At 34.2% G+C, this 16,322-nt stretch overlaps 1 protein-coding gene and 1 pseudogene across 1 annotated transcript; both read left to right on the top strand.

The window, feature by feature from the left end:
- LOC140035510 (cytochrome P450 81Q32-like) overlaps nt 1-16,322 on the top strand; it is a 166,243-nt pseudogene that overhangs the window by 111,984 nt on the left and 37,937 nt on the right.
- Nucleotides 8,943-10,420, top strand: LOC113723070 (uncharacterized). Its single transcript, XM_027246335.2, has 3 exons — nt 8,943-9,092; nt 9,255-9,352; nt 9,932-10,420. The coding sequence occupies exons 1-3, from the start codon at nt 9,038-9,040 to the stop codon at nt 10,199-10,201; spliced, it is 423 nt and encodes a 140-aa protein (XP_027102136.1). The 5' UTR covers nt 8,943-9,037; the 3' UTR covers nt 10,202-10,420.

Here is a 16,322-nt window from a genome sequence, read left to right on the forward strand (position 1 = left end):
AAGAAGGACACATTCGTGGAGGTCCTGAGGTAACTCTTACACCATCATTACCCGTTAAATCTAATTTATCCCCTTTTTCTTGCAGGTTGGAAAAGACAAAGAGGGCAGAAAAGGAAAAAGAAATCCTGGATGTCTTCCGCAAAATTCAAGTAAACATCCTCCTATTGGATGCGATCAAGCAGGTACCCAAGTACACAAAGTTCTTGAAAGACTTGTGCGTTGACAAAAGAAAGCTAAGGGGTGATGAAAGAGTGATGGTAGGAGAGATTGTACTAACTGTACTTCAAAGGAAACTCCCACCCAAATGCGGAGATCCAGGTATGTTTACTATCCCCTGTAAGATTGGCCATTCTAGTATCAAAAATGCCATGATAGATTTAGGGGCTTCTATTAATGTGATGTCTAAATCAATCTATGATTTTCTAAATTTAGGACCTTTAAAAGAAACGGGAATAATAATTTAATTGGCTGATCGTATATGTGCTTATCCGGATGGAATAGTTGAGGATATTTTAGTGCAAGTAGATGGATTAATTTTTTCTGCTGATTTTTATGTGCTTTACATGGATGATAGAAGTGCCCCAAATCCATCACCCATTATATTAGGAAGACCATTTTTGAGTACTGCCCAGACTAAAATTGATGTTAGTAAGGGTACTTTCACGATGAAATTTGATGGAGAAATAGCCCACTTTAATATTTTTGACACAATGAAACATCCTGTTAACTCTCATTCTGTGTTTGCTATGTATACCACTAATTGATCTGTGCAAAAATTTTCTAAATTTGCTTATAGGGATAAATTCAAGGTTGCTGCGAACAAGTCCTATAGGATGAATGCAATTCATGAGCTAAAAATGGAGAGAAAATTTAGAAAAAATGTTGCACTCAATGGCCACGTGGATCCCGGAGGAGGGCCACCAATTACAAGAAAAATTCAATTACATCCAGACTAAAGAGTGGTGTTATGTCTAGCCAAAGACATTAAAAAAAGGCGCTGCTTGGGAGGCACCCCAAGGATTCTTTTGTTTTAGTTTTCTTATATTTTTGAATCTTTTGTTAAGTGTTAGTGTCATTTAATGGGTTGTTATTTTGTGACAGGAAGTTGGCAGTTAGACATGCCCACGCTAGGTCGTCACACCTAAGGAATGGAGTTTTGGAATTGATGCTTCAGTCTTCTCCTTCCTGTTGGTGTTGCGTCCATTGCCGCCACTCCACCTTGCGTCCGCCGCCACCACACCACCTTGTGCACATAGCCGTCTCACCCCCCTCCGCCTTAGTATCTCGTTTTCCCTCCCCGGTGGTCAGGGAAGTTTCTCTTCTTTTCTCCTAATACTTTATTTGTCTATTCTACATTGAGAACAATGTAGGTCTTAGGTGTGGGGGAGTGGCTTCCATTAGTTCTTTTTGCTTTGTTACTCCAAAAAAAAAAAAAAAGAGAGAGAGAAAAAAAAAGGGAGAAATGATGAAAACATTGTAGTTAGTCGGCTTTTTATTTATTTCTATACTTGTTAGTGTTGGGGCATGTTGCTGTGATGAATGACACAATCAAAGTGAGTGGGTATGTGGTCAAATATGCTAGCTGTGCATTTTGTTTCCCTTGGCAATGTCGTTGAATGTTGAATATGCTGGAATTGACCCATTCTTGTAACTTTTGGGGAGCTTTTGAGCCTTGCTTGAGCATATTATTCTTGTTTGCTCTATTTTTGTTTGATTGAGTGGGTATTGCACATGGTATGAACATTCTAGAACTTGCTATTTTGTACACGTCAAGACCACATTCTGTTGAACTGGATGCATTTGAAATGATAAGGGCATTTAGGATTTGACCTCTTTGAGCTTTCGAAAGAAAATCATGCATTCACCTTGTTTCCCAATAGTGAACCAATTTGAGCTTTTATCATTCGCTTTGGTTGTTATCCGTGTTTGTTAACCGGAGACCTTTTTAAACTTTCTTGTTTAACCCTGTGTTGTCAAGGGATGTCTGAATTCCATCATTTGTGCAAAGCAAACAAATCTGAGGGTGCAAGGGTTGTTAGAATAGGATCTGTATAATAGTACCTTTGTGAAAAGGGGAGAAATTGACAAAAAGCCATTGATCAGAAGACTCTGTCTTACAGGACGTGCCCACGCCTTGCAAGACATTCTCCCTCAATTAAAAAAAAAACGAAGGGAGTGATCGGGCGACTTTGGCTTGCAGAGCGTACCCACACCTTGCAAGATATGCTTCCTTGCTAAAAAAAAAGAAAAAAAATGGCACTTGCACAGTGTGTACAACAAATGAAGACTGCCTTGTTTGTGAAACTCCTCCGGTAAAGCACCGTGGTTATATGGTGAGTTTCGGACATTTTCTTGATACTTGACCCCCTATTTGTACCTTGTTATCCCACATTTCACCTGGACTCCATTACAACCCTATCAAAGTCCCTTTGATTTATGTATTTAGTTCACTTTTGAGTGGTGGAGATGTGATAAATGTGCAAGCATATGGTAATAGGATTCCGTGATGTTGATTTGAGCGTTCCCAGAATTCATATATTTGCTTTGAGTTACAACTTGTCCGGTGTGTTCTAATTTTGGTGATATTGTCAGGGATCTGAAATGCTTGTGTTAGTATAGACTACTGCATGACCTCTGCTCTCTTGGTTGTACTCCTGAGCTCCGAAATGCTTGAGGGCAAGCATTGTCTAGGTGTGGGGGGATTTGATAGAGCGTTTATTTGGCACATTTTGCACTGTTATTTTGTCCTAATTTTGGCTATTCACGGTGCTAAGAATTGGAATTTCACTCATATTTCATATTTGTATGAATTATAGGTGGTCGGCATTAAAAATGATCTTTGGAGGCAAATTTTCAGAAGACCCTTCGTCTCAGAGCGTGGCCACGCCAGAAAAGGTAGACGTTACCGAAAGCCAGACCCCGGTCCACGTGAACCCGAAGCGTGGGATCAGAACTCTTTAGACAAAGCTTTGCTCCAGACTTTTGTTCAAGACGTCTCTTTTACCTTTTTTTTGGGGGCGGCGGCTATAAAAGGAAGAAGAGGCCAGATTCGTGGCGGATGAAATTTTTAGCTTTCGTCTTATTTCTTTCTTTTTGTCTGTCAGACGCTTTTTCTTTTCTTTTGTTCTCCGTCGGCCGCAGATAGATTAGCTTTGATTTTCTTTTCGAAAGGGGTCAGGCGATTGCAGACTTTTGTAGCTTTTCGATTGTGACACTTTGACTCCTTGGCTTTTGTTTTGATTCTGCACAATTTACGTTAGCTTTTGTTCGTATACTTGCGGCTCCAAAGCAAAGACGAAGGCAGGGCCTTCTCTGTTGTTACTGCAATTAATTCCCCTTCCCCAATTCTTCGGCAAATAATTGAATGAATTCAATTAAATCACGCGGGATTGACACGATGAGGAGTGGCTAATTTTCTCCTCTACCCAAAGGTTGACGCGAAGGCGCGGTCCATAATATCCGTGAGATCTAATCGAATCTTCATTATTTCTTTCAATTTATTGCTATTCGTGCGTTTCCTGAATTAATTGTTCATGGCTATTTTATTAATTGAATATCAACGGTCGGCTATTTGATTTAATTTAATAGCCTACTGCCACGTTAATTAAATAGAATCCGTAATTGTTCATTTAATTAACACCTCGTGGCAACCACCATAATTGGTTTTATGATGGGGAAATGCAAGATCTGATTTAAATAAACCCTCTTAGCGTGTTTATTGGTTAGGATTGGGTTCTTCTAATTTTAATGCAATTGGGTAATTAAATTCCTACGATCGTACCTAGAGTTGTTATTTGGTTAGAGAAGCAGTCAATGGTCGTACCTTGACTGTCGAAAAAGTAAGGAAGAACTGGTTGTCAGAGCTTGTTGATAGCTATAACCAATCTAGTAATGAATGGATGAAATACCTTTGCATCGATGAGCATTTAATTGGATCGTGCCTGAGTAGTTGATCCTTTGGGTGGAATATTATTAATTGTTATTTTTAGTGAATTGTGCTTTGTGAGTTAGTTTTGAATTTTGTTTGTTTTATTTCATTTTTATTTTAGTTTTGAATTTTGTTTGTTTTATTTCATTTTTATTTGCCTCCCATTGAAAATCCCCCATTTTCGTTCTACTAATTTGGAAAGAAATAATTTCCTACCCGCTCCCTGTGGAATCGAACCTACTTGCCATTGTACACAAAATTAATATTTTTATAGATTAATCTGGTATATCGGATCAAGCAAACTTTTCGGGAACAGGGTGAATCAAGTAACCCATTGCACACCTAGGGTCCCTGCTCCAATACTTGGATTTGTTCTATAATTAATTGTGGTGGTAATTAGAACTTTTTAGTAATTATTATTGCACAGGTTCGGCACCTGTCAGCTTATATAATAATAATAATAATAATAATAATACTTTTTGCAGGCATCATAAAGCTCTTTCCTCATGAGACGTATTAACAAGTAACCTAATGAGAATAGTACGTAAACTTAAGTCATATTACATTAACGACGCATATCATACCACTATATCTTGTCAAATCAACAAAGGAATGATTTTGGCACTCCACAAAAATCTTTAAGCATGCACTTCGCTCTTTTTTTTTTCTCATTAATTAAAATAACTTAATAGCCATGCACAATTTTGGATTTCAAATGATTAATGCCCATCTGTGTTTAAATTTTGTTGGCAACCTTTTTTTTTTCCCAAATATTTGTAAGTCTACTATGTGTGACATGTGTAGTACTTGTACTTGTACTTTTTATTTTTTCTTTCATTTTTTTTATCAAGGAACTAAATTGCCGAATGGTTAATAAATTTCGTAACGACAAAATGAGGGATGTACGATGGAGATGATCCATTTAACTAAAGGTTACCGGGAAACCGACAATTATTGCAACTTCATTTTCATTTATGACATCATGAATTAAAAGGATTCTTTTTGTTCTTGTTGTATTATCAGAAAAGGGGCAGCATCTTATCAAGAGTGTAAGTGATAATCGAGAATTTGCCAGGGAGACCTGGAAAAGTTTAGATTCTCTAGATAGGATATTATTTTTCTTTTCAAATTTCATCAATTGACTGATGAGAAAAGAAGCCCTTTCTCCCTTTCTTCTCTCTAGAAAAAACTCTCTAACTAAAACTCCTTTCAACTCTCTCATGACAAAGAGAACAGATTTTTCTGATCTTTTTCCATGGGAGGAGCCCTCTCTATAACTTTTTTTTCATTTGTGTTAATAAAATATTTTCTAAAATTTTCTAGTGAGAGTTTTGCTCTTCTTAGGGTTGCCTACTGAGATTTTTCTTCTCTCCTAAATTTTTTTAGTATGAGTTTTTGATAATATTTTTTATTTTTCTTTTATTAGATCTAAGTCTTTTCAGATTTTGATTATCAGATCTAGAATTTCTTGGATCTATTCGATAGATCTCACCATAATATCTGGACTTGAAACAGTAGTTAATCAGCAGATCTGACGATTGGAAGCATGCACAGATATTCATGGAGCTATAATTATTTTATCTCATTTTTCAAATTTGGAGATTTACAATATAATTTGATAGGGTGCATTTTAGTGGGTATTTTGGGCATTATTGCACAATTAATTGACTAAATACTTTCATTAATTGGATGGATTCTCCTGATATTTTGTTTTGGTGCTAATTGCAGGAATGGATGCTGAAAAGTGCTTAAATTCAAATTTTAGAAGATTCATCGTACGTGGGGCACGCTTGAGAAGCTGAAGAAATCTAAATGTAATAGATGTTATTTTATTATATTTTGAGGGAGTCTTGTTTTAATTTAAAAAAGAAAAACAAAAACAAATAACAATTCTGCCGATAAGGAAAAACGGCGGCCTGGAACTTCGGATGACAACAGAGGGAGGAAGGAATCTCTTCGTTTAGCTTAGGTTTTTTGGGGGCTGGTTCTTTTCTCTGCTTTTGAAAAGGGAGTTAGCCGTAGCGAAAGAAAACCATTAGAGGAGCAGAGACAAGAGCCTCCATTCTTGACTTTTGTATTGCTTCCCATCTTTTGTTGACTCTGGAATTCCTTAGCTTTTGATTAATCTTGACCAAATTGAGAAATCAAAAGAATTGAATTCTTTCTCTCGTATGCATTGCTAACAAAGGAAGGAAAGGCTAGCCGCAATTGTGGACCTACCAACTGTTTGTCAATTTGGCTTTGACCGGAATCAAGCAGTTGGAAAACATTTCTCTCGTACATCTTGTGCTAGCAATCAGGGGAAGAAACCAAGAGCAGCCGTTGTTGACTTATCTTGGCTTTGGTTTTCACTTTTGCTGAACACAATTGAAGTGAACAATCTGCCTTTCATACGTTTGGGCTTTTGGAGACAATTGCAAGAAATCAAAATTTCTTGTTCTTGTCTTCTGTTCTTGACCAAAAGAAAAAGGTCCGATACGGCGACTTATCCCGATTCTCCCTGCGTAGCTTGTCCTTCATTAATGGAGGGTTAATTCGCTAATTCTAGTCAAGGGAAAACTGACGAATTGGTTCGGTATTTACTGTGAGATCTAAACTGTTTTAAATTACTTCCTTTATTTATTGATATTCATATGTTTTCTGCTTTTAATTGTTATAGCCTTGTGTATGATTGGTTAGTGCGCAATAATTTATTATTCAGATAGGCTATTTTGCTAAATATGGGTAATTGAATCCGTAATTGTTCGTTACCTCTATCCCAGTAGCAACTGGCATAATTGGGTTTATGTCAGAGGAATATACGATCTAGTTTAAACAAACCCTCGTAGCGTGTTTGTTGGTTAGGATTGGGCCTTTCTAATTATTAATGCAAGCTAGAAATTAAATCCTACGGACCTTAGCTATCAATAAATTAAGGGAAGGTTGGTTGTTTATCGCGTTTATGACAACTATAACTAATCTATTAATAAATGTTGGAATTACCTTGAATCGATGATCAGTTGCATGAACCATTTCTGAAGTATACCCTTGGCTAGAGTTTCTTTTAGTTATTTCTTTTAATTAATTATTTTCTGCATTTAATTTGTTTAGTTGGCATTTGATACCAAAACCCCCCATTAATCTTGATTTGAAAAGAAACAAAATATCTTGCTAGTCCCTGAGGAGACGACCCTACTTACCACTGTCTACTAGTTAGGGAATTCAGTTAAATAATTAATTCAGGTGTATCGGATTAAGCAAACTCTTCGGGAACAGAGTGAATCAAGTAACCCATTGCACACCTAGAGTCCCTGCTCCAGTACTCGAATTGATTATTGACTGTTTTAAGTGGTAGTTAGGTTTTATTTATTATTATTGCACAGGTTCGACACCTGTCATAATTTTTATTGTTCTTCAGATTTATAGTATCCTTTTTTCAGATCTATTCTTTGATATTTGTGTATGATGATGTAATTTTTGCTATTAGTGCAGACTTTAGTGAAATTATGATATTTTATCAAAAAAAAAAAGATGGGATAACATCCAGCATTTTGACATGTACGTGCTATTATATTCAAGCTAGTGAGGACCCTTGAGGATTAGAAAGTTATAAGAATTATCCTAGTGTTATATACATTGTGATTTGCAGAGTTATAGACAAAAATAAACATCTAAAATATTATTCTTTATTGCCTCAAAATGGATGAGTTGGTGGATACACCTAAAGTCAAGGAAAAGAGAAAGTGAATAGTTTTGGAAAATTAAAGATTGAGAATTCAGGGGTCCAAATATGGGATTAGGCAAGATTTAAGGTAGACCTAATTTATAGATATACTTATAGACAGGAGGCGTATATAGTGACGATATCATTTTTATTTCTTTTTCATCGCCATACATAACATTGATTTGGTGATTCTTGAATACAAATGTATGATGTCTATGTGTAAATATAGTCTACCTAATATGCTTTACTGTTGAGTTTGACAATACAAGAAATCCTTGAACAAATCGTTCTAATCATCCCCATCTTCCCAACGTATTATCTTTGGATTTGATAATTTTAGAAGAGGGTGTTATTATTTATGGTGTTCCAACGTTGTGACATTGTTGAAAGTATATATGGAAGTTACCCTGCAAAGATAACGGTTATAATTCATAAAAACCTAATTAAAATTTAAATTACAAATCAAATAAATTGATATAACTTATCAAATAAGATGTTAAAATTAAAATTTAAAAAATAACTAATTCCCAATCCTTCCCCAAGTTGGAGAGTGTACACTTGTAGCTTCCAAGTTGAATACCGAAATTTGAAATGGATCATGACCGATCATTTTGAATCTCTTCAGGTCATGGATTCTTAATATTAAATCAAAATAAGGATCATTGGTTATCGTGAAAATGTCACACACCCTTAAACAGAAATACTTTGATGGGAATAGGACCCATAATATGATCCATTAATTGAAATGGCATATAAACTATTGAAAATATTGTAAACAGGAATAAATACCTTACAACATATATTAAAAATGAACATCCAAAAAGGGATTAAATGAACTCCCTCAAGAAAGACGTGCAAAATTACATCCATTAAAAGGATCGGGAACACCGTTAGGAAAAAGATGACCGCTCTTGACATAAATCATCGCTCTTGACATAAATTGAAAGGAGAAAAATTACCAAATTAAGATTTCCATGAAAGAAATTGAAAAACCTTCAAGAGATAACCATTTTGCTACAACTTTTCTATACCATGGTTGTTGAGAAAGATGATTGTTCTATCACGGTCCTTCCACAAAAGGAGGGATAAATTATCACTCTTGTTCATTCCATTGCAGCATCTATTTCCTCCTTTCTCCTGATACTGACGTAGAAAAGAATAAAAGAAAGGAAGAAAGCTCTTGCTAATATTCTTGGTGAATAATGCCTTTTCTATCAAATACATATTTGTCACTAGATTCCCAATTTCCATGCAAGGCCAAAACGGCATTTAAGTGTTAAAGTATTGCCTATAAAGACAAGGAATGAGGTAAGTTCTTTCTTGTGCAAAGCCTAGTTTCGACAACTACAGCCAGTTATAAAATTCCATTATCTCCGTTAGTAGCTAGCTAGTTCCCTTAGGAAAAAATGACTGAAGTCGTAGCCAAATACAACATCAATGTGAACGAATTCGCCGCCAAAAGTAATCTTCTATTCTCTCAAAATTCGCACATCAGTTTTGTATTTTGCATGCATGTGCATATATTTCTTTCACAAATCCCTTTTTCCTTTGGTTCAATAACAAGTGGCAAGTATTTTATTTTCCAGGAATTGAAATGAGTTTTTGTTTCTTGATGGAAATCAGTGGCTGCGGAGGGATTCCAATCAGCTGAAGTGGAAGCTATAATGAAGGCAGTTGGAGAAAACAAGAAATGGAACGCAATTGGAGGACTCAGTGACACGGTGAATAATGATCATATTCCTTTCATGAAATTTTTCATTCTTTCTTGGGCGCGTAGTTTTTGACTTGTTTCTGCAATAGTATTGCTGATTTGAATCAAATCAAAGGCGCCCTTCAACTTGTTCACGGGTTTTATATGTGTACTAGCATTTGTAAATATATGGTTAACTTGTACGAGTCAGTCCTTAAAAGTTTTTATACCTTAGAATACCCCAAAATACAGCGTATACTTTATGTATTTTGAGATTTGTCTTAGCTAACTAAAAATTTGGTATATAGTTTAGATAGAATGGTAGATCTTTTATTTGAAAAGAAAGAAAGGATTTAAATAATTTATCAACTTGCACAGAAGCTCCTGGGAAAAGTAAAAGGAGTTGCTATTGAAAGTCTCGAGCACATTTTTGAATTGGTTTAAGCAATTAAAACTTTTTATTCATCTTGTCTACTTTCTTGAATTGCTTGATTAACCTTCTCCCCGAGTAATGTAATTTCTTACTAATTGGTCGGATCAACTTAGTTTTTGGCTACTTTTCTAATGGATTTGGATTAATTCTGGGAACCCAATTATTTGGGGTTTACAGAAAGCCAACCTCCAAGGTTTAGGTGGTACTAAGACTGCACAAAATGTGGACAAGGCAGTCCCTCGTGATGTTCAAGAGATGGCAGAATTTGCTGTGGAAGGGACCAAGCTGGTTTTGATAAAAGTGAAGCGGGTAGTAGTTTTTGGCGGTTTCTACTCGCTTCACATGTTAACTCAGGATGACAAGGGCACATATACAGATAAAGCACTAGCCTTGAAATTTAAAAATGGCAAGAAGGTACGCCTGTGGTACAAACATAATGAACATTAATCAACAGCTGCTCATGAATTGAGAATGATCAACGTACTTTGCTAAGTACGTTAATTATCTGGTGTCTGTATGTGGTTGAGTATTATGTGTGTATGTTCAAAAGGATGGATGTACCGCTGAGGCACATCTCCCTAGTACTGTGCTGAATCTCGAAGGTGCGCTTGTACCAAGAATGCACCATTACATAAATAAAACCAGCTGTGTGTGTTTGAGTTCCTATATTACAATTCGTTCGCCTATTCACTTCCCAGCAGTCTAAGAGTAATTGAAAACTCTTGAAACCTGACTACATGTTCTGTGTGAGTATCTGTTTCCTGTACCATACCTTTATTCCTCAAAACCTTGAAGTATGTCAAAACGCCGACTTACACCAAGTCGAATTATGTTGTTGGTTCCTTTTAAATCACAAGCAACGCCCAAAATATGCTAACGTATTGAGACATTCACATGAATGAGAGTTTCTAGATTCCAATGCAATTTAATTATATGCGTCAAAAAAATTTGACAAACCAGTAGAGACCCTTGAAGTTGTAGTCTGGACCGATGTTTGCTTTGATTATCATTTTTATCCCGTCTATTTATATTTGTAGTTAGAAGACAAAGGAACAGACAAGTAAAAAGTACTCCCTCCGTCCCACTTTGATAGTCATATTTTTTTTCACACAGTTTAAGAAAAAGTAGTTAACTTTGTTGGAAAAGTAAATTTTGATTGCTATTTTCCTAAAATACCCTCACATTAAATATGATACAACTTTATGGGAACTTGAATTGATGGTAAAAAAAGAATCAACTCTCATTAAATATGGTAAGTTTATAATAACAACTACTTACATTGAATAAGGGTATTTCAGAAAAATTAAAATACAACTACATTCTTCAATTGGAAAGTGGACTACAATTTGGGACAGATGAAAAAGAAATACAGGACTATCAAAGTGAGACGGAGGGAATATAAGATTACATAGATGTTCTATTTAGCGCGACTATAAGGTACTGCGATAATTTGCTTTTGCCGCCATTGTCATTATTAAGTATCCAAAAAGTAAAACTCTACTTACTCAAAAAGATATTGCTTGACAAGTGAACCAAAGTACCAAACTAGATGTTACAAGAGTTAATTTTTTTCTGTTTCTATAACAAGCTTTCAATGTCTGATTAGCAAAATAATAAGAATAAGAACTAATACCCAAAGCAAAACCTAACTTACATTGAGTGAAACGGGGAGCTTTCTTTGGTGATGAAGGAAATGGAAGGAATCAAAACCCCCCCAAAAAAAAAGAACTTAAAAAGGAAAAAAATGAACATTATATGGAAATAGTAGGAAAATAACACATCTTCATGACGTTTTTGTCCAATAACAATAAATATGGGGCAAATTACCCACTCAAAATATTAGACGGGGCAAAGGTAAACTCCCCCAATAAATAGTTCATGGAGGATTTTATTTTACAAATTATTTAAAACTAGCTGCAGGGTTGTAAATGGACACACTCACATCCATCACTACAGATGTAAATGGATGCACTCACATTCATTGTCGATGCACACATTGTTTAGATTTTCGATTATGTGCTTGTTATATTTCTTGAAGGAATTGATGTACGCTCAATTAATTTAGTGCATAAAATTTAGGGATAATTTCAGAAACCTCCCTTGAGGTTTTAACAATTTCTTTTAGCTCCCTTGAGATTTTTAAAATTACACATATCTCCTTTGTCATTTAAAATGATAATACTACGCTTAAATATTTTAATGAAATTCCCTTGTTTGATATACTTATACTTAGAATGACTTTTAAAATTATTTTTTCATTCTTTTTCCTTCTTATTCCTTTTTATTTTAATTTTTTTGCCAATAAAACTGTAGAACTACCACTATTACCTCTAGTTTTTATTGATACCGAAGTACTATCGCTATAATTTGGTGTACATTTGAGTTAGTTAGTTAGTTAGCCTCAATCCGTTCCTATTTAAATGACTTGAATAGCCAAACCCCTTAAATTCAAAAAATTAATTAGTTCCTAAAATTTAATAAAAATTTTACCTGGCTTTCCAAAACTACCTTTTATCTTTCATATTTGATAGAGTAATTATTCGGCACATTTTTTACTGTTATTCTGTCATAATTTTAGCTACTCATGGTGCTAAGAATTGAAATTTTGCTTATATTTCGTATTTATGCAAATTATAGGTAATTGGCGTTAAAAGTGATCTTAAGAGGCAAATTTTCAGAAGATCCTCTATTTCGAGGTGTGCCCACACCAAAAACTGAGGAGACTAGTTTAAAAGCCAGACCCACGGGCTTGATAGCACCAGGAAGGCACTTAAGAATTCAGGTCCACGTGGACTGCGAAGGCGCATGGGATTAAAACCCTTAAAGGAAGTCCTAGTCCTGCTCCCTGACTCTTTGTGGGCTTCTACTGGCGGCGCTACAAAAAGAGAAAAGAAGCCAGATTCACGAGGAATCAATAGATTAGCTTAAGTTTTCTTTTCCCATCTGTGAGACGTCTTCTTTTTCTTTGGACTTTTCCTCCTTAGCCGACTTTTGAAGGGAGAAAACATTAGAAAAGCTCCGATTGTTTTATTTTCGCAGGGCTGGTTTTCCATTAATGGAAAACTAGTTTCTTAATTCTAGTCAAGAGGCAATTGAAAATCTGATTCAGCAATTATTGTGAGATCTAAATTATTTTAATTATTTCCTTCATTTATTGATATTTATATATTTTATGCTTTTAATTGTTATTATAGCTATCGTGTATGATGAATAGGTGCGCAATATTTAATTATTCACGTAGGCTATTTGCTAATTGGGGGTAATTGAATCCGTAATTGTTCGATTATCTCCATCCCAGTAGCAACTGACGTAATTAGGTTTATGTCAGGGAAACATACGTTCTAATTTAAACAAACCCTCGTAGTGTGTTGGTTAGTTAGGATTGAGTCTTTCTAGTTATTAATGCAATCTAGAAATTAAATTCTACAGTCGTACCAAGGGTTGTTTCCAGGTTAGAGAAATAGTTAACGGTCATACCTTAACTATCGAAAAATTAAGGAAGGATTGGTTGTTTATCGCGTGCATGACAACTATAGCTAATCTATTAATAAATGGTGGAATTATCTATGAATCGATGATCAGTGCATGAATCATTTTTGAAGTGCACCCTTGACTAGAGTTTCTCCAATTAATTCTTTTAATTAATTATTTTCTGCAATTAATTTATCTAGTTAGCATTTAATTAGCATTTAATCCAAAAACTCTCCATACTCTGAACTCTAGAAGAAACGAATTATTTTCAGTTGATAGGTTGTAATTTTATTATTTATTTTATTATTAATTTTCCCTATTACCTGATCTAATGTGAATTAATTATCTGATTATACTCATTTTTGGCATTTGTACTTATCATAGGGACTTGGAGCAAAATATAATAAATGAGTAAAAATCTCGCGTTACAAGTGCTGTCTGGCGGGGTCGTGTCAACTCAGATCTTCACAAGTCCAGAATGTACGAGAAAGGCGTGTGATATCAACCACCAATTGAAAGTGCAATATGGGAGCCGCAAATACTCTATTAGCTGGTCATTTGATTTGAATTAACGAGAGCAGTTTGGCATGGAAAGGAAACTTACTTATTAGGACTCTAGTGCTAATAAGTTTCCTTTACTTTTGGGATGGCGTCTCAGCGGGAAAGAAGAAAGCCAAAGTTTGATTAGGACTCTAGTGCTTTTGGGAGTAGGGCCGGCCGCAAGATAGAAACAAATAAAGCAACAGACTAAGTGGGGGGATTTTTCTATAATGGAGACAGTACGGATGTCTCCAGCAAGGGAAAAGCTGGCCAGATGAAGCATCCATTGGCACCTGTCCAGCCACGGAAATCAAGGCTGCATGGAAACCGAAAGGAGAATTGCTAAGCCGGTGTTGTTGCAGGCGCACATGTTCCGGTTGGACTTCCACGTCAAACCAGATGGCGAGAAATCTTTGATGTTCCAGTTGGACGTCCACATCATTGCAAGCGTGGAAAGATGATTAATTTAAGAACGTTTACCAACGGAACACTAAATTGCAAGTGGTCCCTAAAAAGAGTGGCCAGTGAAAGGGGTAATTTCAGAAACATCCCCCAATATTTTTAACAATTTCTCTGAACTCCCTCTCCCTTAAAAATTAAACAATTACACATATCTCCCTTGGGATTGAAAAAGACAATTTAACTCTTAAATATTTTAATAAAATTCTCTTATATGGTATACATATATTTACAATGAGTTTCCAAATTATTTGTTAATTATTTTTCCTTCTTATTTTCATCAATAAAACTGTAGAACTGTCACTATTGTGTCTAATTTGTATTGTAACTAAATGTCGAATTAGAAAAAGTTTTTACAAGTTAATTTTATATGTAATTGAATATTTTTGTTTATTTTGTTTTGTATTTCTTTCTTTTTAATTGACAAAAATGAAAAAGAAATGGGCCAAAATCACTATTAAATAATGATAATTCCATGACTTGAAAAATTAATAAACTCTAAATGAGTTGTCAACATATTTTTTGTAGTTTATAATTCTAAATCCATAATAAAATACCAGAAAAAAGTTTCTAATTAATCATAATTATAAAATTATTATAGTTGTTTATAAAATAGCAGATATGTACATTTTCAAAATTTGGCACCTATTTCATATAATTATACTACATAATCTTATAATTGTATAGAAAAAAATTAAAACTCATTATACAACGGCATTTATGGGTATTCAAATAAATTTGGGCAAATCAATATTATTTTAATACATTGTTACTAAAAGTATTGAATTAATGGACGTAAGCATAATTTTTGAAATCTCATGAGAATTCGATGAAATTGTCAGAAACCTCAGGACTCATGAGATTTCAAAAATTACGCTTACCAGGAGAGGTTTCTGAAATCATCCCCAAATAAAAAGCATAGTATAGATACAAGTAATTTGTAGCAGGTTTAGTATGTTCATGAATAACAACAAAAAAGATTGCCAGCGCAATCTTTTTTTTGCATAATGATTAATAATTAATGAATTGATCCAGGGTGTAAATAATTGTATAATAATCTTTTGTTAAAGTATTCATAGTTGTATGAAGAAATAATTGCATTTGAAGTATTTATGTACCATAGTAGTCTTTAAAAACTTATGTATACAAAAATAGTGTGGTGCAATCATATCTGCTAAATACTACAATTCATACAATAGATGAAATGTATTCTCTAGGATGGTAATTAAATTTATGATGTGTGTGATTATATTGATCGGCATCGGTATTCATTTTAAGTAGGAATAAAATGAAACATAGCATAGTGCATTTGTGCATTAGTGATGTAGTGGTATGTAACAAAGTTAATAAGTTAAGCAATATAAAAAGTGTATTAATAAATGTACATGAAATTACTATGTACGATAATGCAAGTGTATTGAAAAAGGATAAATAAAATTAGAAGGCAAGGATAAAAAGAATAACTCAAATGCATTAGGTGTGATAGAGGTTATTAGAAGAGACAAATTATAAATGAAATTAGTTGGAAGAGAGTTAGATGAAAAAATAAGTAAAACTCAAGTAGAACAAATTAGTTGTTATACAATCAAAGTTGATAATGTCTATATTGGCAGAGTATAAATAATGATTAATTCTTGAAATAATAATTATGGTATATATGTGTATTAATGTATGCGTGCATACATGTGTATATGTGTATCTATATCTATATGTATTCAGGAAGGGGTTTTTAGCAGAAACCCTCTCAACGACTTCTAAAATTTTCATTCTTTTTCCTAAATTTTTGTATTTATTTAATACATAAAAAGTAGTGGGTTATAACCAACCCTATCACTAGGCAAATTTAAAATTTAAAACTTTTCCACTATCTATTTCATAAACAGTTTGTTATTTATACTTTAAATCCTTTTTACTCCTTAATTAAAGACAAATCTCATTTGTAAGCTATTTTAATACAATTTTACATTTGTATAATTAAGAAATACTTTAATTTTGCATTTTTAGTATCAAGAAAAGGAATAAGTAGGAAAAGGACAAAAAAATTAAATATGAATAAATATAGAAGAGGCATTTTTGTCCTAAAACATAAAGGAGACAA

This window comes from Coffea arabica, chromosome 2c, assembly GCF_036785885.1.
Source record: "Coffea arabica cultivar ET-39 chromosome 2c, Coffea Arabica ET-39 HiFi, whole genome shotgun sequence".
In the NCBI taxonomy this organism is placed as follows: domain Eukaryota; kingdom Viridiplantae; phylum Streptophyta; class Magnoliopsida; order Gentianales; family Rubiaceae; genus Coffea; species Coffea arabica.

Bases quoted from the DNA above. Each gene is read 5' to 3' on its own strand.
- LOC113723070 (XM_027246335.2), top strand. From the start codon at position 9,038: ATGACTGAAGTCGTAGCCAAATACAACATCAATGTGAACGAATTCGCC. The intron at 9,093-9,254 runs GTAATCTTCTAT...GATGGAAATCAG, and splicing joins GAACGAATTCGCCGCCAAAA to TGGCTGCGGAGGGATTCCAA. The intron at 9,353-9,931 runs GTGAATAATGAT...TGGGGTTTACAG, and splicing joins TTGGAGGACTCAGTGACACG to AAAGCCAACCTCCAAGGTTT.